Below are 27,208 nucleotides of genomic sequence, written 5' to 3'. Positions count from 1 at the left end.
ATGGCAGACAGGTATAAAACACTCAGCAATAGTGATTCATCATAAAAAGGTGGTACTCATGGGGTATGGGTTCACTAGTAACTTTTGTTTTGGAGAGAAAAAAAAAGATGGATTTATACTCAAAGTGCATTTGTGATAAAGACATCATATTCCCTGTATTCACCATATTTCTTTACCATTGACTTTCCAACTTAATTGGAATCTTAAATTGCTGAAATCTATGAGTTACAAATTTGTTTTTAGTTTAATGATATTTAAATAAATTGAATAGTAATTTTCACAACAAGAGTTTTTATCCTTGTTTGAACTGAAAAGTTCCTAAAAAGGTAATCATTTATTGTAAATACATGCACAGCTACAACGAGTTAAACCCATAGCCTAATCTAGACAACTATGACAAGGACAAAATTTATTACAAAAAAATACTACCGGTACATCAAAGTGAGCACAAACAAGGAAAAGTTTTTTGTTCATTTCTCCCTTGTGATTAGGCCTTTGTTGAACTTCTTACAGTCTGCAGAATTCATTTCTACTACATGCATCTCCAAACCGAAATTTCAAGGTGTTGAACCATTCTTACTTTAAAAATTCATCAAATATTGATAGTCAGTGATTCTCATATTTTGTAAGAAATGCTGATTTAAGTGTTAGGAAATTTGAGGACATCAACATACGTGTACAGCCAGGAATACCAAAAGCAAAAATACAAAAGAAAATCCAAAATATATTTTGATAAACGGACTGTTTAAATATACGCTGCATGAAAACAGATGGTTATTCTTTTGAAGGACAAAGTTTTGATCGGTTTATTTAGCTTACAATTTTGTTACATGAATATTTTTGATTACTTTGAGGTCTTCCTTGACTCAGTGCCTCAGCACTATGATTTTCTGTTCAAAAACAACACTGAGTAATTGTTTATAACTTATCTCTTACTTGACATCCTCTATAGAATTAATTATTTTAACTACAAATTTAAGATTTTGTACTGCTATTCCAAATTTCTTAATTTAAATTTTTCCAATAAAAAAAAAAGGATGAGGAAGTTTTGAAAAAGGCCAACAATATCTCTCTTCGTTCATCCAGTCCTTATAGTACTTGATACTGAACATTTTTGTAAAATATTTTTAAGTAGCACTCCAGCTAAGAATCACGCAAAATGTAATTCATGGATTAAAAAAAACTACATATTTTTATTTTTATATTTTGTTTGAATTGCCATAGTAAACAAAAAAATATCATTCAGTTTTTCACATAACCTATGTTCTTAGGAGATGAAAATTATATAGAATGCATTGTAGATTTAAAAATTTAGGGAGAAAATTCTGTAAATGACACTCAATTACAAAAGAATCTATCTATGTTGATTATCTCCTAAGAGCAGGCAGGTTTGAATGAATAATTACACATTTCATTGTATAGATCCATAAAACAACTTAATTTCAAAAATTAAAATATGTTGCCTTTTTTGGGATGTATCACATATTTCAGATTTTGCATGATTCTTACAAAGACAGCTACGTTATTTATCTGGTACATATTTGATTATCTTTTGTCAGACAAGAGGTTGGAATGATGCTAATTGTGATACAGCTGCTCAAGGTTTTGTCTGTCGTAAAGGATTGCAGGTTGTTGCGTCTACAGGACAAGATCCACTGCTACAGGGATGTAGAAATCCAGTAAGTATATAGTGTCATAAGGTTTTTGAAGTCTTTAGGGTATATATCTTAAGAACTGTAGCAGATAGGGATAAGGTTTATGTGCTGGAAGATTTTTTCTATTCAAGGCACCAAATATTCATAAGGTGAAGAAATGAGGTTTAGATGAGCAATTCAGGCCCTCTAGAGTCTCAGGTGTATCTTGCTATTATTTTGAAATATTTTTTTAAAGAAATTTTCATATGGCACTGGGGTAGGACCAATTTTATTATTGGTATGAACAAACAGTAAATTTTCAGAAAAATACTTTATTTTATATACATCATATACAATATGTTTGTACTGTTACATTGATTTTTGGTGCAATTTGAGCAGTTACAACAGTACTGCTTCTTAGACCCATGTATGGTAATATTAAGTGTAAGTTTTTATAAGAATCAGGCAAAATGGAAAAAAAATCAGAAATGTGCATCTGAAAACCCCACCAATCTGACAATATTATTTCATTCAAGGATGCTTTCTCTATTTGAAAATACCATTATTACATCTCTGCATCACTGGATTTGCTCAGAAATTTTTCAATAGAATGAGGTTTTTAACAGAGTTATATGACCTTGAAATGTTCATTTTCAATGCATTTAAATGAAATAACTCAATTTTTGTCTCTTTTTCCTTAATTGATTCTGGTAGTGCATATAGATAAATTACACATCCAAAATGGTGAGTTTTTTCATGCCATGTTTCACCCACTGCCTGATTTTTACAGTGAATGACACTTACATACAATACAATATTGTGATAGGGAGTCCAGACAGGTTGGAAGCAATACATACCTGTAATGTATCTTTATTATTTTATATTATAGTGGAGGGGTATTGGATTCCAAGGCTACTGTTATGCTATTATTGATACTCAGTATTCCAACACACCTGCCCAAACTTGGCAGAACGCACAGAACATGTGCCAATCAAGATACAAAGGTCAATTGGCTACTGTCAATAGCAGGTGAGTTATTGCACTTAAAAATTATACAATTCCTTCCCCAGCAGTAGATTGCCATTCTTTTTAATGGCTGTTTTGTATATTTTCAAAATAATTGTTGCATCTGAAGGAACTGTGAAGTTATTAATAATCATGTTACCATTTAGGTTCAATAAAGTTTCATTATTTCTTAGAAAAAATTAACTCATGGATCTAAGGTTTCAATTTTAATTCTAGATTTCAAAGGAATTCTTATTCATTGTTTGACAGAACAACAAAATCCACCAGAATAGGTACCAGACAAACTTCTTCAGCTCTTTCACATTATTCAAATATTTTATTTAAGGAGATAGACCTAGGATATGGGACACAACTCTTACAAATCATTGGAACATTTGTATTCTGCATTTTACATCAATTTCATGTAAGCATCAAAGTAACTTGAACTGGTTTCATTCTGTTTCAAATGAAAGCTTAATAGACTTTGGGGAATTGTATATGATACAAACACATCACTGATTTCAAGTTATGTCCGTTGTCCTAGGTCTACATCCTTAAACTTTGTATATTTGTTTTGTATAACATTGTATACGATAAAGTTGGATTTTCTTCACTATCCCATTTGTAATTTTCATTATGTTGTGTTGTACAATTGATATTCCCCTTTTTTATGGTTTTCAGATAATGTAAAAAGTGATAGAATAATTTTTTTCATTAAGTTATTCTATATTACTGTTTAAAACTTTTGTTAATCTTTATCATTTTATTGTTTTGGGCTCTAAGGAAGATCATACCTATTACACATAGCATTCTTTTCTGTCATCTTGCAAAATCATACAGACATCTATTTTGTATTAATTAACAGTGTTTTAAATGATGTAAAAATTATTTATTTAAATTATTTCAAATGATTTTATTACATAAAGATTAGAATAGTAAAATTAAAAACATTATTTGTAAAAACCCTCTTTCAAATGGAGATTATTGGCAGAAAATTTCTTTCTAAGGGGAGATAATTGGTGGGAAAGTGTTCTTAGTTCTCACTTACCACTTCATGGTCAAATGGCCACCCCTTATATAGTACCAAAAACACACCGAACCTAGATCTTTGCATTGAAAGAGGATAATTTTTGTGCTGAAAAAAGCCGAGGATGTGTACTTTAAAGTCATTTAGTATGTTTAGCCTTGTTTCCACAACAAGAAATTAAGGTTAAGTTATTTTATCTACTTGTATATCTTTAGATTCCACGCCTGAATTTATTACATGAATAGATTGGAAACACATGAAAAGTTTGAAGGTATTAGACTTTGTTACAGGTATTCTTTGTTTTTTTAGCTTTGTTGAGGCATTTCTTTCATTTTACATAGGGTAAATCTAACCAGTATGTTATTCTGTTTTTAGATATGTCCAGACATTCCCTACTGGAAGTGTGTTATTCTATTTTTTGATATCTCCAGGCATTTATCGCTAGAAGTATGTTATTCTATTTTTAGATGTGTTCAAGCATTTTTTATTCTATTTTAAGATATGTCCAGGCATTTCTCGCTAGCTATATCAACCATAGAAAGGATTATTTTTGGATTGGATTGAGTGATAAACAAACACCAGGGACATACAGCTGGGCTAGTGGTCAGGCAGATTATTATACTAATTGGTATTTTACACATTCGGGTAGGATTTTTACTGGATAATTATTTAGCAAATAGTTCATGATGCTGAGATCATTTGTGCCCATCTCAAGCAGTCATATACTTTCATATTTGTTATATAGATTCATGAATAAGAATTTCTTCGTTATCAAAAAAAATTACTGAATATTAGCACATACAATTGCTTTAAAAATATTAATATTGTGTCCACACTTGCTCTTACTGTTCAGGGTTGAACCACTGCAGTTGTATCCTGCTTCACTCCATAAAGCTTTTTAATATACCCTGCCGCAGAAAGTGGCAAGGTATTATGTGATACCTTTCTGAAAGTTACGTGTCTATCTGTCTATCTGTCTTCCTGTCTGTCCATCCACCAATGGTTTCAGATGATTACTTTAGAAGATATTGAAAACTCTTCTTCAAAGACAATGTATGCACTATTGAAATCAGAAGATGAATAAAATTCTAACTTTCTTCATCACTTTAGAGCACATTGACTTTAATTATCAAATTGGATTTTTTTTCGTAGGTAATGAGAACCACACCTGTGTGGCCATGAGAACGTCACACCCAATAGGATTATGGGAAAACCAACCATGTACCTCTACACACAACTTTATCTGTGAGTCAGCAAGGACTGGGTTCACTAATCCCCCATCTACGATACCGCCCAATGTACCATGTCCTACTGGCTGGAATCAATATTTATCATACTGCTATAAGGTATTGTGAAATACATATTTTGTTACTGTAAAGGCAAAATTCTCTGTTAAGAATTAAGTTTTGTTTAGTTTATGGAAACAAATTATCAATGGAATTAAAACAGCAACAAAAAATTAACCATAATAAGAATGATATTTTATTAATGTTTAAACTATGAAAGTTCTCACAAAGATTGAAGAAGAAATAAAAAAAAAGACTAGACAGGGAAAACAGACACACACAACAAAGGATATAAAATAACCAAAATAATACATACAAAGAAACAAAAGTAAATGAGTCAACTTGGACTCCACTAAAAACTGGGAGCATGGACCTGGTGCACCGGTAGGGTAAGTCCCTCTGATTTTCTAGAAACACCCACTGAGTTGCTCATAAAATGTCATGTCAACGGTAGACAAATTCACAAGATGTTGTTGAACCTAATATTGCATTATTGATTGTAGAAATACTCAAGCAGTAGCCAGAAGTTGACATGGGAACAGTCTAGAGACTTCTGTCGTGGTATAGGTGGTGATTTACTCAGTATCCATGACAACAATGAGTTAAATTATGTCAAGACAACCCTTTTAACGTAAGAAGAAACATATTTTTTTCTTTATCTGATGTTTTGAAGCTAAACGTTAATATGTATTTACTCCATTTAAAGTTTGCGCTCTTTTTTTTGTGTGAGCTGTTTTTGTATACGGGAAATATTATGATATACCCTTGACCATTCATATTCTTTTTCATGTTATGGAACTTTATTCTGAAAAGGGGGGATGGGTTTGGGGGCATTTTAATGGTTTTGTAAAACATTAATGTTATATAATCAACTTAGAAGTTCAAAATGTTACAATTGTCACAACATATGTTTTTCTAAAGAGACAACATATATGTTATTTATAAGTCCAATTAATTTTGTGTTTTATTCACAACACTGTGTAACAGTTCTTTCTCATTTACATTTTAGCGATGACACAAATTATTGGATTGGACTCAATGACCGTGTTAACGAGACAGGATATGTGTGGAGTGACCAGAATGGTTTAGATTTCACCGCATGGGCTCCGAATGAGCCAAACAACTATAACAATGAAGATTGTGTACAGATCATTGGAAATCCTTCTATCAAGGGAAAGTGGAATGATAACAACTGTTTCCTCTCTCTTCCTTATATCTGTAAAATACAGAGAGGTAAAGCATTTCTGAATTTCTTTTTATGTGCACTCAATATATCTGTGTTCTTAAACAGTCATCATTATATTTGAATTATTTATGATAACCACTTAATTACCCTTTTTATGATACAGTGAAAGCTGTCTAAACTGAACCCTGAATAACCCAAACACCTGTCTAAACTGGACACTGTATAGTCCCTTTATATCAATTCAATGTATTTTGAACCTTGTAAAACCAAACACCTGTCTAAATCAAATACCTGTTGAAACCAGACACCTGTCTAAACCAGACACCTGTTGAAACCAAACACCTGTCTAAACCAAATGCCTGTCTGAACTGAACCAGTTTTAAAGTCTAAAAGAGGTTAAGTTTAGATAGGTTTCACTTAATTTTTTCTTGTTATTTTAAGGAGGTAGTCCTAGGCTAAGGGGCACAACTCTTACAAATCATTGAAATGTTTGTATTCATCATTTTACATCAATCTCATGTAAGCATCAAAGTAACTTGGCCTGATTTTAGTCTGTTTCAAATGAAAGTTTGATAGACTTTGTTGAAATTGAATATGATACAAACATATCACTGATTTAAAGAGTTATGTCCCTTACTCTAGGTCTATTTCCTGAAAGTAATTTTTAAAATTTTGTGATCTGTAGATTGACATCATCAGTCAACATCAAAGGATAAAAGTGTTGTGAAGTTCATTCTTTCTCTCTCAATCTAGTGACTACTAATGTAGGTGACTTTTAACTACTGGGATATGATTAAATTTGTATGAGAGTTTTCCCACCAATTTACATTTTCTGTAGATTTCCTAGGGGAAACTAACTTCTTGATTTTAAATGATGGTAAAATTGGCTCAACCACTGATTACTGAAGGAGAATCTATTTATAAACAGATGAAGCAAAAGCTCTGTTAAAAAACAAACACAGGTTCATAGGGAAAAAATCAACATATGTTTTCATGTTTTAATTCTGTTTCGGGCTGATCTGTTTCATGACATTCCTAACATATGTTTGTCATGGCAGTCCTAACATATGTCTGTCATGATGGTCCTAAAATATGTTTGTCTTGGCAGTCATAACATATGTTTGTCATGGTGATCCTAACAAATGTCTGTCATGTCTGTCATGTCGATTCTAACATATGTTTGTCATGGCGGTCCTATCATATGTTTGTCAGGGTGGTCCTAACATATGTTTGTCATGGTGATCCTAACAAATGTTTGTCATGGCAGTACTAACATATGTTTGTCAGGGTGGTCCTAACATATGTTTGTCATGGTGATCCTAACAAATGTATGTCGTGGCAGTCCTAACATATGTTTGTCAGGGTGGTCCTAACATATGTTTGTCATGGTGATCCTAACATATGTTTTTCAGAGCAGTCTTAACACATGTTTGTCAGGGTGATCCTAACAAATGTCTGTCATGTCGATTCTAACATATGTTTGTCATGGCGGTCCTATCATATGTTTGTCAGGGTGGTCCTAACATATGTTTGTCATGGTGATCCTAACAAATGTTTGTCATGGCAGTACTAACATATGTTTGTCAGGGTGGTCCTAACAAATGTTTGTCATGGTGATCCTAACAAATGTTTGTCATGGCGATTCTAACATGTTTTGTCATGGCAGTCCTAACAAATTTTTGTCATGGCAGTTGTAACATAAGTTTGTCATGGCAATCCTAACAAATATTTGTCATGGTGATCCTAACATATGTTTGTCATGGCAGTCCTAACATATGTCTGTCATGGCGATTCTAACATATGCTTGTCAGGGTGGTCCTAACATGTTTGACATGGCATCCTGACATATGTTTGTCATGGGGGTTCTAGCAAATGTTTGTCAGGGTGGTCCTAATATATGTTTGTCATGGCAGTCCTAACATAAGTTTATCATGGCGGTTTGAACATATATTTGTCTGGGTGGTCCTAACATATGTCTGTCATTGCTTTTCTAACACGTTTGTCATGGAGGTCCTAACATCTGTTTGTCATGGCAATCCTAACAAATATTTGTCATGGTGATCCTAACATATGTTTGTCATGGCAGTCCTAACATATGTCTGTCATGGCGATTCTAACATATGCTTGTCAGGGTGGTCCTAACATATGTTTGACAGGGTGGTCCTAACATATGTTTGACATGGCATCCTGACATATGTTTGTCATGGGGGTTCTAGCAAATGTTTGTCAGGGTGGTCCTAATATATGTTTGTCATGGCGGTCCTAACATGTGTTTGTCATGGCAATTCTAACATATGTTTGTCATGGTGATTCTAACATGCGTATGTCAGGGCAGTCCTAACATATGTTTGTCAGGGTGGTCCTAATATATGTTTGTCATGGCGGTCCTAACATGTGTTTGTCATGGCAATTCTAACATATGTTTGTCATGGTGATTCTAACATATGTATGTCAGGGCAGTCCTAACATATGTTTGTCATGACGATCCTAAACATATGACAAATGTTCATGTATATTTTCATGCTTTTTTTTTCAAAACGTACAAAAAAAAAACATATGTTGCAATTTTTTCTGTGTACAGGACTAGTATCCTCTCCCAACAAATACAGATATAATTTTATACTACATATTTTATGTTTGTAGGGACTGCACTGATTACAACACCAGCACCAGTTACTGGACAAGCTAGTAAGTTAATACATACTTCCAGCCATTTTTGTATTGTCTAGTCTAATTAAAACCAGACCTTGTGTTTTTTTTTTTCTATTTACAAGGAAAACAAATAAAAATTGTAGGGTCTTACTATAATTAGACTGTGTCTTGTCAGACTGCCTCTCTATGTATGTTCTGATTCAAAGCTGTTTTGATATGCTGTAAAGTGGGTAATTTTTGTGGGGTGCTAATTTTGGCATATTTTAGTGGTGCGTCTTAAAAGGCCAAAAAAAATTCTGGCAAATATCTTAGCTTAAGGAGGTAGAAATAGGGTAAGGAACATCACTCATGAAATCAGTGATATGTTTGTATTATATTCAATTTCACCAAAGCCACTCAAGCTTTTGTTTGAAACAGAATAAAATGAATCCAAGTTAATTTGATGCTTACATAAGATTGATATAAAATGCTGAATACAAACATTCCAATGATTTTTAAGAGTTGTGTCCCTTACCCTAGGTCTATCTCCTTAAGTACTTAATGCACCACTTATCATATGCCAAAATAAGAAACATCAATTACCTTTTTGTTTCATAGTCACCAAATTTTTCACCTGCCATAATAACTTGTTATATGGTGCCTGTTAACACAATTTTGGTAGGTATACAGGTATCTCTTGTGTCGATTAGTCAGTCTGTCTGTCTGTCAGTCATTAATAAACTTTTGTCGACATTGTAAAAACATTCTTGGACATGAAGACATCATTGTGTCTGTAGCTGTCTGTCCATCCATTGATTTACTAATCTTAAAAAAAAAACTCAGTTTAAACAATTCAAAGGATTTCAATGGAATTTTAGATAAACACTGGGTATCAAATCTAGATGTGCACGAAGGAAGATATGTATTATATGATGCTAGCAATATTCAACTGCAAGGATTTCCATATTTAGAGTTTAAACGGAGTAGAGGATGTCATTATTTTGTCACATTGTCTATTAAATACTTTTTTTAATAACTAGTGGAATTTTCAGAAACTAGTTTGGTAATAGTAGCAGTTGCAGTAAATTTCCCTTTTTACTATGACTTTAGCAACTCAGTGTGGAGCTGGTAACTGGATCTTGTATAACAATGCATGCTATTTGATAAGCCCAACCTATGGTGCTAATTCCTCTCTGTCATGGTACCAAGCTCAGCAGTACTGTATCACTAATGGTGCTAACCTGGCTAGTATACACAGTCGAGATGAGAATAATCTTCTACTTAGTATGGTATGTCTTGTTTTATCAAAAGTTACAAAAGATATGCCCTACTCTATAAAATTTCAATTTTATCACAATGCAAACACTGATTTTAATTTGAATTTTTTATGCTATTTTTTTTTATCTTTCAACTAATTTAAGGTAGGGCCTTTCTCATATTGATACCTATTGTGATTTGTCATGATATGTATTGCCATGATGTGTATTATCCATAATGTGTATTGCCATGATGTGTATTACCATGTGTATGGCCATGATGTGTATTACCTTGATGTGTATTCCCATAATGTGTATTTCCATATGATGTATATTACATTAATGTTAAAAGTTTTTTCTTAGGTCAGTAAATTGAACAGAAATGAGTTCTGGATTGGTCTCAATGAACTGCAGAAGCCAGGGAAATACAAGTAAGTGTACAATAGGTTTCATAATGAAAGAAATTTGAAAATCACAAATTATCAACTAAAGTTATTAATTTATTTGTTATGATGCTGAAATTGAATAAAGCCATTAGATGTTAAAGTTTCTTTTGAAACTACCGTATATTCCGGTGTATAAGCCGCTATTTTTTTTCATGTGACTTCTACCTGCGTTTTATACACATGCTCGGAATGAATTAGAAGTTTCCTAAGAGGAGTGGGTGAGAGTGCAACATATTCCATGCATCTTCCCCTCTTGCTTTCTCCATCTAAGTACCAAAATGTGTATGTAATATCTGTGTGTATTTTAGATGGACAGATGGGTCAGTGTTAGATTTTACAAGTTGGAATGGCAATGAACCAAATGATGCTTTCGGTGGAGAAAGATGTGGAGGAATACTTTCATTTAATGGTTTGTTGTCATTTATATAGAAATACAATTCATTGAAAACTTTCAGTCAAAGTCATTTCAAATACATGGAACACATTTATATACTTACACAAATACATTAAAAATTTTAAGACAAGGTCATTTATAAACATATACAAATACATGGAAAACTTTCAAACATTGTCATTTACGTACTCGTACAAATATGTTTATCAAAGTACTGAATCAATTTATATCGATGGTTTGAATTTTTACACCTCAAATAATCATCAAGTTGCAAAAATATGAGATTTTGAGGTTTTATTGACCGTGCCTCCTCTTCATTGACAATTTCTTACATAGACTGAAACATAATGGTGGGTATTAGAATTAATGAAATAGAACTAGAATATTTCCTCTTTTTTTACAGGAAATTGGAATGATGACAACTGCAATGAGGCATTAGGATTTATTTGTAAGAAAATCATAGGTTCAGCAGGGCCAGTTACTCCTCAACCTCCGCAGCTCATATCGGGTGGTTGTGCAGTAGCAGGATTCTCTCCAGATCCTTATGGTAAGAATTTTTTGAAGAAGATACATAGATGCTCTGTATTTTGGTTCATGGGGTATTACAAATGTCACATATTTATTTAGAATATGTTAACAGTAAGTCTGAAATAACAGATGAAAAAAGTAATAAAGGTTATCAACAGAAAAACTTTGTTCCACTTTCAGTATAGGGGGCTATACAACATTACTTGTCCATTTGTTTGATAAAAAATTGGTAATGTCTTTCTAATTCAAACTTACAACAAGAATATTGTATATTTGTAGCTTTGATATGATAGGTTGTAAGTTTGATTTATTGCAGTTTATCACCAACTTATTGAAATATCACTGAAACCTGAACTGGTATCATAATTTTGGCTTAGGCTTTTGGGCCATTATCAGAGTCTTTGACTAATAACAAGCACAATGAGAAACATGTTCTATATTAATCTTTGAATATATTCTGCTCAGAAGCAGAGTGGTAAATGAATATACATGTAATGATGTCAGTCTGTCCTTCCATCCTTAAGTGTAAGTATTTGTAAGAATGAGGCAGAATGGGAACAATCAGAAACAAACAATGTCATAAACCCATCAATCTGACGATGTTATTTCACTCAAAGTGGCTTTTTCTATTTAAAAGACAATTTCTTTAACTCTGCATCACTGGATTTGCTCCAAAATTTTTCTATAGATTGTTAGAAAAATGAGGCTTTGACTGAGTTGTCCTTGAAACATTCATTTTCAGTATATTTCAATGAAATTATTATTCATTTTACCAAAGTGATATGGAAAATCTTGTATCTTTTTCCTTGATTCTGATGGTACAAATTGTCAAATTCAACTTTCAGAATGATGGGGTTTTTCATACCTTGTCATACCTACTATTTGATTCTCACGCATACTGACTTTTAAATTCTCATCACATGAATATATGAAACCTCTTGTTATAATGTTTTGTATTTTTTCAGGCAATAAATGTTTCTTTGCCAGTAACAGTACCAACCCAATGGACTGGCAGTCAGCTCGCAAATACTGTACAAATTTTGGTACTGGATATGATATTGCTGCTATCAATAATGAAATGGAACAGGGTAAGCCTGCCTGCCTGCCTATATGTGTGTCTGTGTGTGCATCTGTCTGTCTGTCCACCACAACATTTGCCTATTCAGTGAAACCGTTCTAAACCAAACCCTGAATAATCCAAAATCCTGTCTTAACCAGACACTTACAATAAAGTCCCATTGTATTAATTCAAATGTACCAGTATTTTAAACATAAGTAAACCAGACACCTGTATAAAACAATCCAAGTCCCGGTGGAGATTGGTTTAGGCAGGTTTTACTGTAGTTTTCTTATGCTAATCTTTTCTTGGAATTGAATTTTCAGCCAAATAGATGGGAGACTTACATTTTAATATCAAAACAAACTTTTATATGATTTCAAAATGCCATCAATTTTTATCAAGGTTTTCTAATTATTATCAGCATTTACTTTTAAATTTGACTCCAATTTTTAATTCAGTGTTTCTCCAATGAAGTGCGGAAAGGGCTTAATATAAACAATACTCGAAATCTTTACTTTTTCCCCAAGACAAGATATTCAAAATTATCTGTCAAAACATTGAGGTGATCGTGACATCATCAGATCTCACAGGCCATGTTTTAGTATATTTGAATTATCCCACTGCAGATGCTTAGGTTTATATTTTTTTGTCCATATTTTGTAAATATGCAGTCAGTGAATGTTGCAGTATAAAAGTAAAAAAAACAGGTAGTCAATATATTTTCTTAATTTTTTCAGCATTTACCGCCTCCTTAATCGCAGGTTTCTCCAGTGATGTTTGGATAGGATTAAACAATGTAAGACATCATAGTAGATTTGTTTGGCAAGATAATTCACCATTCCTCTACACAAACTGGAATACTGGAGAACCTAACGGCAGATCACAACAGGGAGGCGGAAGTACTGTAAGTTTTCCTATTTACAGTCTTGAAATGTACAGCCAGTAAACCATCTTTTTTTTGGTAGTTTTAGGAGCAAGAAAAAAATCTGTAAATAAGTCTTTTCATTATAGAATACATGTAAAACAGATCGAGTGTTAGTTGTGAAAATTGATGTAGTAAAATCAAATTGATATCTGACTTCACAAAAATTGGTTGTTGATACCTTTTACCTTTCAGTTTATGTGGAAGATTCATTCCTATTTACATTGTCTTCATGTGGAAGACATTTATGTAAAAGCAATTTTTTTATGTAAAAATTCAATCTTTTAGTATTTTTCACAGAAAACATAGTAATTTAAACCAAAAACCTTCCACATATCTTACATGATTATGTGTGAAATTCTAAATTTTTCATTTATTTTGGGAGATTTTTTTTTTATTTTCTGAACAAACACAAAGCTGTTGATATATGTTTAGACGTAAATACTGGTATTGTAAGCAGAGGATTTGGATGGATTGAATGCCTCCCTTTTTTCCAGTAATGAGATTATAATCCGTGTGATTATATTTCAGTGTAATTCACAATAAGCAAATAATTAGCCTATATATTACATAGATTTTCTTCATTATTGTTTGCTATTTTCAACCTTAATTTTAAATTTTGTTAACAGCAGATTGATATTCCTGTTGTGATGTTTTGATTGGAGAAAGTCTGTAAATGAAATTACCAAATTTATTTCACGGTGTGAATTATCGAAAAACTTTGACAAAGGGAAAATTCGGTAGAACACTACTATCTATCTGATAATGTGTTTTCTTGCTTTTTGGTACTGATTGGCCACACTTCATTTTGATTTAATTGAAATTTCAGAGACGTGAACACAACATCGATAAAAATAATAATTTAAAATTTTACCTATTATAGGAAGATTGTGTGGAGATGTATGCCAAGGGTATTGCCACTGGAGCCTGGAATGACCTCAGATGTAATACACCAAGGAATGTCATTTGCCAAGGACCCAAAAGTAATTTCCATTTAATCAGGGGTCTGAATTTACTTTCAATAGAGAAAGGGGTCAGACTTTTCCAAGTTTAAAATCAATGGACCATAGGGGAAGCACCAAAAGTCCACAATATAATGTTAGTGAATTTGGTTGAAGGTCCAGGATTATGAATTTTAAAGGTCCTGGGTCAGCAAATTGAAGGGCCTGGACCACCACTAATTTGAACCTTAGTCCTTTTTTGTCTGGGTTTGACAGGCATCGATTTAAGGACATGTCTTGTTTCCTTTTAGTTGTTAAATGAAACATTTCTCTGTTAAAAAGCAGCAATGGATTCATCAAAGACTGAAGTCTTCAAAGTCGCCAATCGTCAAATATTCACTGTCACTGATTTTGACATACTTTAAACATCCGAAATGATACGAATGCAATATGATCTTCCGCTAAAATCTTGGTTCCCTTTATATTATTGCGTACTCTTTCGTAACCATTATGACCCAAATGGCTATGTATAGATATTGGTGTCCTGGTAATATATATGACCTTTATATAATCAATTGTAACAAATGCCTGTGTTTGAACGGAAACTGGGTAATATTACATAAATTCAATTCTAACCAATCATTTTATCTTTTAATGTAAATTCCTGTTCTAATACCAGCAAAAAACATGCATAGACATGTGTATGATATGTTTTAAAAATGTACGTTGTAGCGATCTTTGGGTCGCTTATGATATTGACAGGGAACCAGTTTATGAACCAGATTTAGCAGCTGGCAGTGAATATTCATAAATATCAGGGCATGCTAATGTAAACTTCCCGTTCTCATACAAGCAAGAAACACACATAGAACACACGTGTATGATATTTAAGAGGTACATTTTTATCTCATATGAAGCTAGAACTATGACACTGTGGCAGTGAACATGGCGAAGATCTGTTGGATTATGTGGTGTATAACTACACATTAATGCAATCTTATGCGAATATTAAATACAGAAATTATGAGTGCAAGAAGTCGCTAACACTATTAGCGACTTAAAAAAGGAAGTCCATGACCAGTAATCTATCTTGAACTTTCTAGACATAGTAAAGAATCATCCAATTAGAAAATTGTAAGGTTGTATGAATGTCACAGTACAATGATATGATATTTAGCCTGAAGATCTATTTGAACAAAACAAAAAACTCTGTTCTATGTACCAGAAGGACATTTTTGAATCAAATTGCCTGGTAAAACATGCTAACACCTTTAAATGTCAAGGTAAAGCAAGCCAAAACTTGATTTGTATTAAATGTATAAACATGCAAAAGATTAATTGATACTATATGGTAAGATAGGTAAAAATGATTTTTCATTTCACATGGTAAATGGGTATATAAAGACCATGCTGCATAATAAGAAGAATTCAATGTTTTTTCATATTGAATGGTAAAGAGGTAAAAAAATTATTTCTACCGATACATGATACAAATTTGCAATACACATATCAAAGTCACATACTTCTTTGTCAGTTTAGATGAAGGTCATGCCTTTTCTATATAAATATATGTCTAGGCTGGACAGGTTGGATGTTGCCATAGATGTCATACCAGTAGGAGTGTGAGGCACCCCCTATTAGAGTTTATTCATATATTGTAAATTTGTTTATATTTTTTTATTTCTTTCCATTGAGGAAACTTGTTTTTTAATCTTATGGTAAGAAATGTATTTTATAGGTCAGGGTAAACAGACTCCATCTCCTCAGGGTAATTGTAAGCCAGGCTATGTTTCCCATGGAACTAGCTGCTACAAGTTTGTCAAGACACCAGGACAAAATTGGCAGATGGCAAATAATCTTTGTCAAGGTGATGGTGGAACACTTGTTATCGTGAACTCCAATGCTGAAAACTATTTCGTTGAGTCACAGATGGGACCAAATTTTGATTACTGGATTGGTCTGCAGTATAACATGGTATATTTTGTTTAAATAAAATTCTGCAATCCTCTATGAATACCCTTTAAGTACCATTCCTTTTAAAATTCAGACAATACCAATGGTAGAAGTGATACAGAAAAACCCATCAAACAAACGATGCTTTTTTTAAAGTCTACTTACTCCATAATTTTACAGATTTATGTATACAGGTCAGTATATTGGAGAAAACCATATCCCACACAAATTTACTTAATCAAGGACGATCATAAACTCTTGCAATGTGACAATTCAGTATACAATCTATATGATATGTCTCTAAAGTGCAACAACCAAATGACTAACTAGAAATTGTTTTGTGGTCTGTATCTGTTTCTGAAGTAGAAATAAAAGAGAATATTTGTAGGATTTTTAGATGCATGTATCACCTCTGGCCTGTTATTTATGAAGACTGGTACTTTATTGTAAATTTACCACAAGATTGTAAAGATTTCTAAGCCTGGGTACGAGTCATGGTTTGGCTGAAATTTCATCCTTGTATTTTAAAAAGAAATTTGGTTGAGTTCTTTTAAGCATGAAAAACTACACTCATATTTGGGAGTATTAATTAATAACTGAAACTCCCTTCATGTGAAGGGTAGGAGTTTTTATCCCAAAACACAATGATTGTTTTTAAGAAACTTCGTGAAAAAAGCAGTTTTAACCATTGCATGTATTTATAAGGTAATAATTTGTATACTCATTCTGGACCAAGCCGGTAAAGGATGATTTGTCCATAAGAAAATTACATTGTACCAGTATATTGTACTATTTGTATTTGCTGTGGTGGATCCAGAAATTCTGGTTGCTATAGTGATTTTCAGGGATTTTCTCTATAATCAAACAAATTGTTTCACCACATCTCACTGATCTATAAGTTCATGTTATTTTTCTAAACATTCAGTTTTCATTGTTCAGGCTGTTCAGCCATTTTAATATTATTTTTATTTTATTTCAGTATTCTAAGGCATTTGCATGGCCACAGAGTTGGCCAGTATTATTCACACGTTGGGGATCAGCTGAGCCAAGTACAGGACCTAATGACATGTGTGTCAAGATGACAAATGGGAACTGGGATAACACACAATGCACTTTGGCACTAGGATATGTTTGTGAAATAAATTCTGGTAAGGTTATAGTCTGGCACCACAGAACTTGAAAAATTAGGTGTCTTGGAAAATTCATAAAGATCATGAAATTTAAAGAATTTGATTGAAGATATTTTAAATACTGGTAGCAGTCTTTGTAAGAATCAAGTGGTGGATGAAACGTGGTATGAAAAAAAACTCTGTGTTTGAAAATTTAATTTGACTATTTGCACCATCAGAATCAAGGAAAAAGGTAAATTGGGTTTTAATTTCACTGAAATGCACTGCAAATAAGCATTTTAAAGGCAGATAACTGTCAAAAACCTCATTTTTCTTACATTATGTTGAACAGAGGTATTTTCAAATAGAGAAAGCTTCCTTGAGTGAAATTATATTGTCAAATGGTCAGTTTTCTGGTTTTTCCCAATTTGCCTGATTCTTACAAAAACTTTCACTTAAGAATTTAGACTTTTAAAAGTATGTTTACTAATTAGAGTTTTCCTTGCTTTGCTGGAGGTATTCATGGTATCACTCTGTTCATTTCTCCATTTGTCTGTTATCTGTACATATTTCAGGAGACAGATTTATTTAAGTTCTTCCAAAACTTGTTTCTGAATCCTTCTTGGAATTTAATGTATACTAGTTTGCATCACTTATGTAATTATGTTTTAAGTACTTCTCCATCTAAGAATCGGGCAAAATGTATATAAGGTGTGGCACATGAAGGAAAAAAAAACACAGAGATTTTATTGCATTAACCAAGTATTTATCCCTGATAACCACCAGAAATAACCATCAAAGTGTTACTAAAATTTACCTTTTTGATACTGATATGTCAAATTCAGTTGAAATGCACTATGAAAAAGTGGCGGGAAAATTTTCCCACACTCTTTCCCTATGTAAGCAGTCAAAAAATATCTATGTCACAAATGCTTCAGGATAAAATTAAGAAGCTTTTTGGTTGTTTTCTAGATGTGCTAAATATATTTTAGGCAAAAATGATGTGCCACCCATTGCCTGATTCTTACACAGAATGGTACTTAAATACTGTTTAAGCTAAAAACTATAGTTTGTCATATTGTAGTAGTTGATTTCAGGCTTTAGAGATATCATCTTTCTGTTTGACAATTTAGTTAATATTTTGACCATATGGTAACCAGGAGGGGGGAGCAGGGTTTTCTTTTTTAGCTTTTCTCACAGTTTTTCTGGTTTATAGTAAGCATGGACTATTTTTATAGCTTGAAACATTTAGCACATTTCTAATAAACAGATGGGATTGTGAAATTAATCACACTTATTTATATACAAAAAAATATTGACTGAAATTTAACATTAGATAATTGGAGGCAAAAAAAATAATCAAAAATTCTGAAGCATAAATAAAAAAGAAATGGTGCTTTTTTCTTGAACAGTCCAGCCTCCACCAGTCACACCTGCCCCACTTGGTCACTGCCGTAACCCTGATGAAGTCATCAACGGAGACTATTGCTATTTCTTTAGTCCATTCAATTACCAGTCATGGCCAATGGCAAGATTTAACTGTAATAAACGACAGATGGATCTGGTCAGTATAACATCAGATGAAGAAAGACTATGGGTCTGGAGTGTCATGATGAACAGTCGTGATTCCAGTGGACAGAGAACAGCTCACAATATTTGGATTGGCCTTACTAAAGGAATCAATAGTAAGTTAGGGAAACAAAAGTTTTTATTGTCTGAATATACCAGTATACATGCATGTAGCTTCAGATATTTGGATCATATTATGATTCAGTATTGGATTTCATCTTTTTGTCACTACAATAAATGAACATGTGATGTCAAAACATTTGATGAATTTTGTGCTTACTGATATTTGTGAAGCTGACTGTAGCTATTGTGGTTGTTTTTGGTATATTTTACATATTGTTAACTTAAAATGTTCAAATGGGCATAGTTAACAACCTAGATGATCTCATATGACAGTTCTATTACACTTTGTTTGTGGGTATTATTTATGTTTTAGAGGATCTTTCATTGATAGGTCCGTCATCCTGGCATTTAGAGATTGTAAAAGTTCTCCAGGATCTGTTGTCGACAGTCCTCCAGGATCTGTTGTGGACAGTTTTACCACCCGTTGTTTTGGGGATTATTAATGTCCTAAAGAATCCTACATGGTGGACTGTTTCAATGCCCCTAACTTGTGGGGATTGCTAAAATCCACAAGAATTCTGCATGGTGGACTGTATCAATGTTTCTAAATTGTGGGTATTGTTAAAGTCCACAAGAATCCTACATGGTGGACTGTTTTAATGCCCCTAACTTGTTGGGATTATTAATGTCCTAAAGAATCCTACATGGTGGACTGTTTCAATGCCTCTAACTTGTGGGGATTGCTAAACTCCACAAGAATCCTGAATGATAGACAGTTCCAATGCCCCTAGCTTGTTGGCATTGTTAAAGTCCACAAGAATCCTGCATGATGGAGTCAGTTTCAATGTCCCTAGTTTGTGAGGATTGTTTAAGTTCTAGAGGATCTGTCACTGACAGTTTGACCACCCATTACTTGTGGAGATTATTTAAATGTTCTTAAAGATCCCACTTGACAGTTCCTAGCTTATGGGCATTGTTAATGTCCTAAAGGACTCTGTATGATGGATAGTTCCCTTGCTTCTAGCTTGTGGGGGTTGCTAATGTCCTAAAGCACTCTGTATGATTGATAGTTTCCTTGCTTTTAGCTTGTGGGTATTGTTAATGTCCTAAAGGACCCTGTATGATGGATAGTTCCCTTGCTTCTAGCTTGTGGGGATTGTTAATGTCCTGAAGGAACCTGTATGAGGGATAGTTCCCTTGCTTCTAGCTTGTGGGGATTGTTAATGTCATAAAGAACCCTGTATGATGGATAGTTCCCTTGCTTCTAGCTTGTGAGGATTGTTAATGTCCTAAAGGACAATTCCAATACCCCTTGCTTGTTGGGATCATTAAAGTCCACAAGAATCCTGCATGTATAGATTATTAGTCTTAGAGGATTTGTTGTGGACAGCTCCACCACCCATTGCTTGTTGAGATTCTTAAAGTCCTGTAGGATCTCACATGGACAGTTCCACCATCTCTTTTCCCATTTCCATGAAATTGTACATGGACAAAAATTAGCTGTCGCGCTTGGCTACTAGATGTTTGGCTAGGGTACCAAACTTTTGATAAAATTAAGTTGAACATATAGAAAATATTATTCAAAAATATGATCTTAGCGACCAGCTTGTATTTCCTAATTTTAACTCCTGGAATAACAAATTTTGTTTCCTTTTCTGAAGGTGGTTTCTTGTGGTCAGACACTACAGCATTTAGTTACACATACTGGAATCAAGGAGAGCCATCAGATCCAATTAATGCTACTAATGAAGAATGTGTGGAAATGTACAGGGACAGCTCTAAGTGGAATGATATACCCTGTACTCAAACAAAGTCATATGTCTGTAAAGGAAGGGCAGGTAAGACAGTGAATGTATAGACAACTTTCACATCCCCAATTGACTGATATACCCTGTACTCAAACAAAGTCATATGTCTGTAAAGGAAGGGCAGGTAAGACAGTGAATGTATAGACAACTTTCACATCCCCAATTGACTGATATACCCTGTACTCAAACAAAGTCATATGTCTGTAAAGGAAGGGCAGGTAAGACAGTGAATGTATAGACAACTTTCACATCACCAATTGACTGATATACCCTGTACTCAAACTAAGTCATATGTCTGTAAAGGAAGGGCAGGTAAGACAGTGAATGTATAGACAACTTTCACATCCCCAATTGACTGATATACCCTGTACTCAAACTAAGTCATATGTCTGTAAAGCTAGGGCAGGTAAGACAGTGAATGTATAGACAACTTTCACATCACCAATTGACTGATATACCCTGTACTCAAACTAAGTCATATGTCTGTAAAGGAAGGGCAGGTAAGACAGTGAATGTATAGACAACTTTCACATCCCCAATTGACTGATATACCCTGTACTCAAACTAAGTCATATGTCTGTAAAGGAAGGGCAGGTAAGACAATGGATGTATAGACAACTTTCACATCCCCAATTGACTGATATACCCTGTACTCAAACTAAGTCATATGTCTGTAAAGGAAGGGCAGGTAAGACAATGGATGTATAGACAACTTTCACATCCCCAATTGACTGATATACCCTGTAATCAAACTAAGTCATATGCCTGTAAAGGAAGGGCAGGTAAGACAATGGATGTATAGACAACTTTCTTATTCCCTGTTGACTGATATACCCTGTACTCAGACTAAGTCAAATGTCTGTGAAGAAGGGCAGATAAGACAATGGATGTATAAACGACTTTCACATTCCCCATTGACTGATATACCCTGTAATCAAACTAAGTCATTTATCAGTAAAGGAAGGGCAGGTAAGACAATGGATGTATAGACGACTTTCACATTCCCCATTGACTGATATACCCTGTAATCAAACTAAGTCATTTATCAGTAAAGGAAGAGCAGGTAAGACAATGGATGTATAGACGACTTTCACATCCCCAATTGACTGATATACCCTGTAATCAAACTATGTCATTTATCAGTAAAGGAAGAGCAGGTAAGACAATGGATGTATAGACGACTTTCACATTCCCCCATTAATGTCAAATCTGGTGGAAACTAGTTAATGGTATCATGTTGGACAAAGAATGGATATTGGATTTGTAGGGTACAAATACAGTTAAAGTTATGTGGAAATACGCATTCTGAACATTAAAATATCTGAAATGCTTATATGATATATGCATCATTTAAAAATTCTTTGTAGTGATCAGTTCTATTACCTATTCCCTCTCATTGCAAAGTCTCTGATCTGACACCTGTTGACCCCAGTTGACCTCAATATGAGTTAAGAACTTTTCCAGGAGCAAGTGAATGTGAATGTCATTTATTGTGAAGACAGATTTAGATTTTATCTGTAGGGTCATTATTTTGTTTCACTATATTATGGAGTCATTATGAAGTGTTTTTAGACATTGACTTGATATTAGGTTTGTCTTAACATATTTAGATGAGGTACAGATTAAGTTTGAAAAATCCTTTGATCAAATAAATTTATAGAGTTAATGACAAGTCTTTTGGAGGTTAAAATGTTGTAAAGGTTTGATCTGAGTACTCCCTGTTGTGTTTATGGTTTAGTTTTTACTTGAAGAAACTACATCTGTACAGTTTGACATTCAGATACTAAGGATTCAAAATAACATGGATACATATCCACAACATCATAAGTGGTGAGTTACAAATGCCAATAATGCATGTTCCTGCCATTCTGAACATTTGTATTCTTGTAAAACTGTAAACCACCTGATTTCAACATGTCAGAAAGTTAATTAAATTTTCTGTTATTTATTTTTTTAATTTACATTTTTTCATAATAATTTTAGCGTGGTTGTTTATTTCTCATCTGAACAAGATACTAGTAGGTTATTTTTCATAAACTCATACTAACAGGATCTTATTACAAAAAACTACAAAAAAATGTTGTACCACATTCCGATCTAATACAATTGTAGATCTCGTACCATACAGCAGGTTAGTTTAGCACTCAGGGTGATTATTTTAGTGCATTTTAATGGTCAATCTGCAAAACAGGCTCTGGGCTTAAGTACTTTAAGTGCAACACTTATCATCGGCCAAAATAAGAAACGCCAATAATTTTTTGGTGTACCTTTTTGCTTCAAAATCACCAAATTTTACATCGCCCTAAAAACTCGCTATATGGTTTTTGATCAAATCTATCACAATTAGTACAAACTAATTAGTTCATTTGCCAATAAATGAGTACCTATCATTTTAGGTGATATATTCTTTTTTTGAAATCAATCATTTACTCAATCATAGGATTTTTTTTTTAAATTTAGAGGGATTACGGTACATTTTTCTTTTGATTTTTAGTTCTAGGAGCGGCGCAAATCACTCAAGCTCCTACACAAGGGCCACCCACTCAGGGACCAGGTAACCCAACAGTGCCAACTAACCCAACTCAGGGACCAGTCAACCCAAATACTTTGAAGCCAGCAACAACAAAAAGGATTACAGTTAAACCGGTTACACCTTATCCTGGAAGACAAACAATTCCAACACTGCCCAATATCAACCCTGTCACCAACAAACCACCACAAGTAGTGACAGTTCCAAGGGCAAATGGAGCCCTTAATGGCCCTAATGCTCCCCAGGCTAGGACTAGGGTTGTTAACAGTGAGTACATAATCTTTGATTTTAATTTTCAAATTACAACTGCCTCCCTATATTTTTTTTTTAGGGGGGGGGGAGGGTCTTATGATCTTATTTTTAGCTCACCAGGCCAAAGGCAATGTGAGCTTATGCCATCACTTGGCATCCGTCATCGTGGTCATCGTTGTGGTTGTCGTCATGGACAAATTTTAAAAAAAATCTTCTCCTCTGAAACTACTGGACTGACAGGTTTTAAACTTGGCATGATTGTTTCTTATGGTGTTCTGCACAAAATGACCATTGGGATTTTTGATCCATGAAAAAACATGGCCACTGTTACTAAAAATAGAACATAGGGGTCAGATTGCAGTTTTTTGCAAATAACTCAAAAACCGTTGCCTTCAGGAAATTTCTGGCTGGGTAAAATTGTTTAGCATCATGAGCTGGACCTACGCCAAAATTTTCAAAACGATTGGTCAACTGATGTAGGAGTTATGGCCACTGAAACAGTTTTTTTTTGCATTTTTCGCATGTGCAACTTTGAAAATCTTCTTCTCAAAATCCATTTCACAGAATTCAATGAAAGTTAACATTTATGTTCCTTAGGGTATCCCACACAAAATGACCGTTGGGATTGTTGATTCATGAAAAAACATGGCCGCCGTTACTAAAACTATAACATAGGAGTCAGATGGCAGTTTTTTGCAAATAACTCAAAAACTGTTGCCTTAACCAAATTTCTTGCATGGGTAAAATTGTTAAGCATCATGAGAAGGACCTATGCCGAAATTTTCAAAACCATTCATTGACTAATGTAGGAGTTACGACCCCTGAAACAGTTTTTTTGTTGTTTTTTTTCACATGTACAACTTTGAAAATCTTCTTCTCTAAAACCATTTAAGATCACTGAATGAAAATAAGCCTAAAAGTTCTTTAGTGTATTGTGCTTAAAATGACTTGTGATTTTTAATCCATGAATAGATATGGCTGCCTATACTAAAAATGGAACTTCAGGGTCATAAGACAGGTTTTTGAAAAAAATTCAAAAATTGTTGCCTTTAGCAGAATTCTGGTTCAGGTCATGAAAAGCATTTCCTGCATTTGACAATTAAGTTGATTTTAACTTAGCCTGTCTCATTCCTCAAGTTTTTCAAATAAGCAAATGGTTAACCAGGTGAGCAATTCAGGCTCTCTTGAGCCTCTAGTTTTTTTGTCTTGTGATCTTATGCAGTACATTACAACTATTTTTTTTTTCGAAGCTTATTTTTTCAGCCATTATCCACCCACTGCCTGATTCAAAGATACTGGTAGTGGCACTAAAGGTATTAAAAATTATTATTTTTCTTGTACAGAGAAACATATTGTTTGGCCTATCTGTCTTCCTGTCAATGACAAAGTTGTTTTCGTAAGTTACCCAGTTTCTCTATTAGATTGAAATGATATCTCAGTTCTTCAGAAGTGTGAAGTTCTCTCTGACAAAAAGAGAAAAAAGAAGGAGGTAAAAACGTGCTTTTGTATCATCTTCAAATTTCATTTTACAGATAAAAATAGCTTAAGTGGAGGTGCACTAGTTGGTGTTTTAATAACTGTCGTAGCCGTCATCGGCGTGCTTGGCATGATTGGCATTCTGTATTGGAAGAAACGGAACCCCTCGCCATCATTGGGAGGAGGAGGATTTGACAATGCCTTATATTCAAAAGGAAACGAGAGAGTGAATATTGACAATACTGCCACAGATGGGTAGAAGGAAAGCTGGCAATTTGAATGATATTAGCATTTTTAGGATGCATTTTGACATTAAACTCTTGACTGCCATTGTGATTGTAGAGTTCTAGGAAGTGAACAGGTGTGCTGCTGTATTTATGAAAGTGCTTATCTATTGACCAATACTGTATTTCATACCTGTTTCTTGTGTCATGTGTTCATAAGTGTCATATTTCATAAACATCTACATGTATTATCATTGATATTTGAAGAGGAACTCCAAATTTATAGTTGTGGAAGACAATATGTTTCAGATTTTGATATTTACAATTAAATTTTAAGTACTTCTCTGCCTAAGAATCAGGCAAAATGTATATAAGGTGTGGCACATAAAGATTTTATTGCATTAATCAAGTATTCATACCTGATAACCTCCAGAAATAGCTATCAAAGTCTTTGTAAAGTTTGCCGTTTTAAGATATTGATAGGTCAAATTTAGTTGAAATGCATTATGGAAAAATGGTGGGAAAATTTTCCCACACTTTTTCCTTATATAAGCAGTCAAAAAATATCTATGTCACAGTTGCTTCAGGGTAAACTTAAATAGCTTGTCAGTTGTTTTCTAGATGTATTGAGTATATTTGTGGCAAAAAAAGACCAAATTAGGAAATATGATGTGCCACCCATTGCCTGATTCATACACAGAATGGTCATTTGATAGAAGGTGCTGCTGGGATTCTGGGTACATTCTCAAGGGATGGCCACTGTAATGGTCATTTGATAGAGGGTGCTGCTGGGATTTTGTAACCCCACCCTATTCATATATTTTGCTTTTGAAAAAATTAAGACCTTTTGTGACCTAATTTTATGTATATAAGGAATGTTCCCTTGATTATGATACACTAGGACATATAAAAACCATATTTGTCATGCATTTATTCTACAAGTACAAAAATAATTACATAAGATGATAGGACAAGGATGTTCCATATAATTTGTAATGTAAACTTTATGGACTTACCATATTATTATGTTTGTTTCCCCCACTTATTCACATATTTGCAAGCAGGAAAATGATACCTATTCCAGTGGTAAGTCCTAGATTAGAGGTTTTTGTTGATAGGATTGTAGTCTGTATTCTATAAACAGCTTTTGAATAAGATTTAGAGGTCCATAAAATCTCAAAGTCATGTGACAAGACTTACTATGAGGAGACCATTTTTTGCAGCATTTGTTACATTATTCATATTTATGTGATGTTGTATTTAGAGAATTATTGTGCAATAATTGCATATATACACGTATATTTGGTGCAATAGTATATTGTTGAAATACTCAAATATTTTTATTTTAATTTATAACAGTGCAATACAGTAAAGCAAATTAAAAAATGTTATATTTTAAACATGTTATGGTTGTTTTTATATCTCACCACACAAAGTTTCAAGGTATTATATAATACCTTCAGAATAGTGGCATTTCGGTCCGTCTGTCCTTCCCCAAAGTAGTTTTCGTGATAGACCATTTTGAATATTTTGCCATTCCCCTTATGAGCTATTGCCATCACTTTGTGTCTGTCATCGTTATCAATTTTTGAAAACTCTTCTCCTCTGACACTACTTGACCAATTGGAAAAGTGTTTAGCATGATGAGATCTATCTGTGGTCAAATTTCATTTACTCCATTGAGCCATGTAGGAGTTATTGCCCCTTTTGGTGTTTTTTTTTAACTATTTTTAATGTTATTTCTTTCAAAAATCTTCTCCTCTGACACTACTTGACCAATGGGAACCAAATTTGGTATGAATGCGACTTGTTGTATTATGCATAGATTTTTGATCCATTGAAAAACATGGCCACTGTTACTAAAAATAGAACATAGTGGTCAGACAGTAGTTTTTCGCATATATCTCC

General features: G+C 33.6%; 1 protein-coding gene across 2 annotated transcripts in view; it reads left to right on the top strand.

Annotated features, from left to right (window-relative positions):
• Nucleotides 1-26,705, top strand: part of LOC148612854 (macrophage mannose receptor 1-like) — a 70,717-nt gene extending 44,012 nt beyond the window's left edge. For both annotated transcript variants that reach the window (XM_088594687.1, XM_088594688.1), the window contains exons 23-42: nt 1,560-1,679; nt 2,524-2,663; nt 4,166-4,311; nt 4,819-5,012; nt 5,456-5,583; nt 5,962-6,185; nt 8,782-8,826; nt 9,880-10,058; nt 10,389-10,456; nt 10,780-10,880; nt 11,269-11,412; nt 12,359-12,481; nt 13,191-13,357; nt 14,259-14,358; nt 16,055-16,290; nt 17,249-17,417; nt 18,791-19,063; nt 20,672-20,848; nt 23,313-23,615; nt 25,133-26,705. In XM_088594687.1, the coding sequence (XP_088450813.1) occupies nt 1,560-1,679; nt 2,524-2,663; nt 4,166-4,311; nt 4,819-5,012; nt 5,456-5,583; nt 5,962-6,185; nt 8,782-8,826; nt 9,880-10,058; nt 10,389-10,456; nt 10,780-10,880; nt 11,269-11,412; nt 12,359-12,481; nt 13,191-13,357; nt 14,259-14,358; nt 16,055-16,290; nt 17,249-17,417; nt 18,791-19,063; nt 20,672-20,848; nt 23,313-23,615; nt 25,133-25,335 (3,240 nt within the window). In that variant the 3' untranslated portion in view covers nt 25,336-26,705. The remainder of the gene's footprint in view (nt 1-1,559; nt 1,680-2,523; nt 2,664-4,165; nt 4,312-4,818; nt 5,013-5,455; nt 5,584-5,961; nt 6,186-8,781; nt 8,827-9,879; nt 10,059-10,388; nt 10,457-10,779; nt 10,881-11,268; nt 11,413-12,358; nt 12,482-13,190; nt 13,358-14,258; nt 14,359-16,054; nt 16,291-17,248; nt 17,418-18,790; nt 19,064-20,671; nt 20,849-23,312; nt 23,616-25,132) is intronic.
• Nucleotides 26,706-27,208: the final 503 nt, after the last annotated feature.

Source organism: Perna viridis, chromosome 7, assembly GCF_037379345.1.
Source record: "Perna viridis isolate PV_CMFRI_1.1 ecotype Kerala chromosome 7, ASM3737934v1, whole genome shotgun sequence".
In the NCBI taxonomy this organism is placed as follows: domain Eukaryota; kingdom Metazoa; phylum Mollusca; class Bivalvia; order Mytilida; family Mytilidae; genus Perna; species Perna viridis.
Note: the sequence above shows the minus strand (reverse complement) of the source record. Positions and strands in the feature narration are given on the sequence as shown.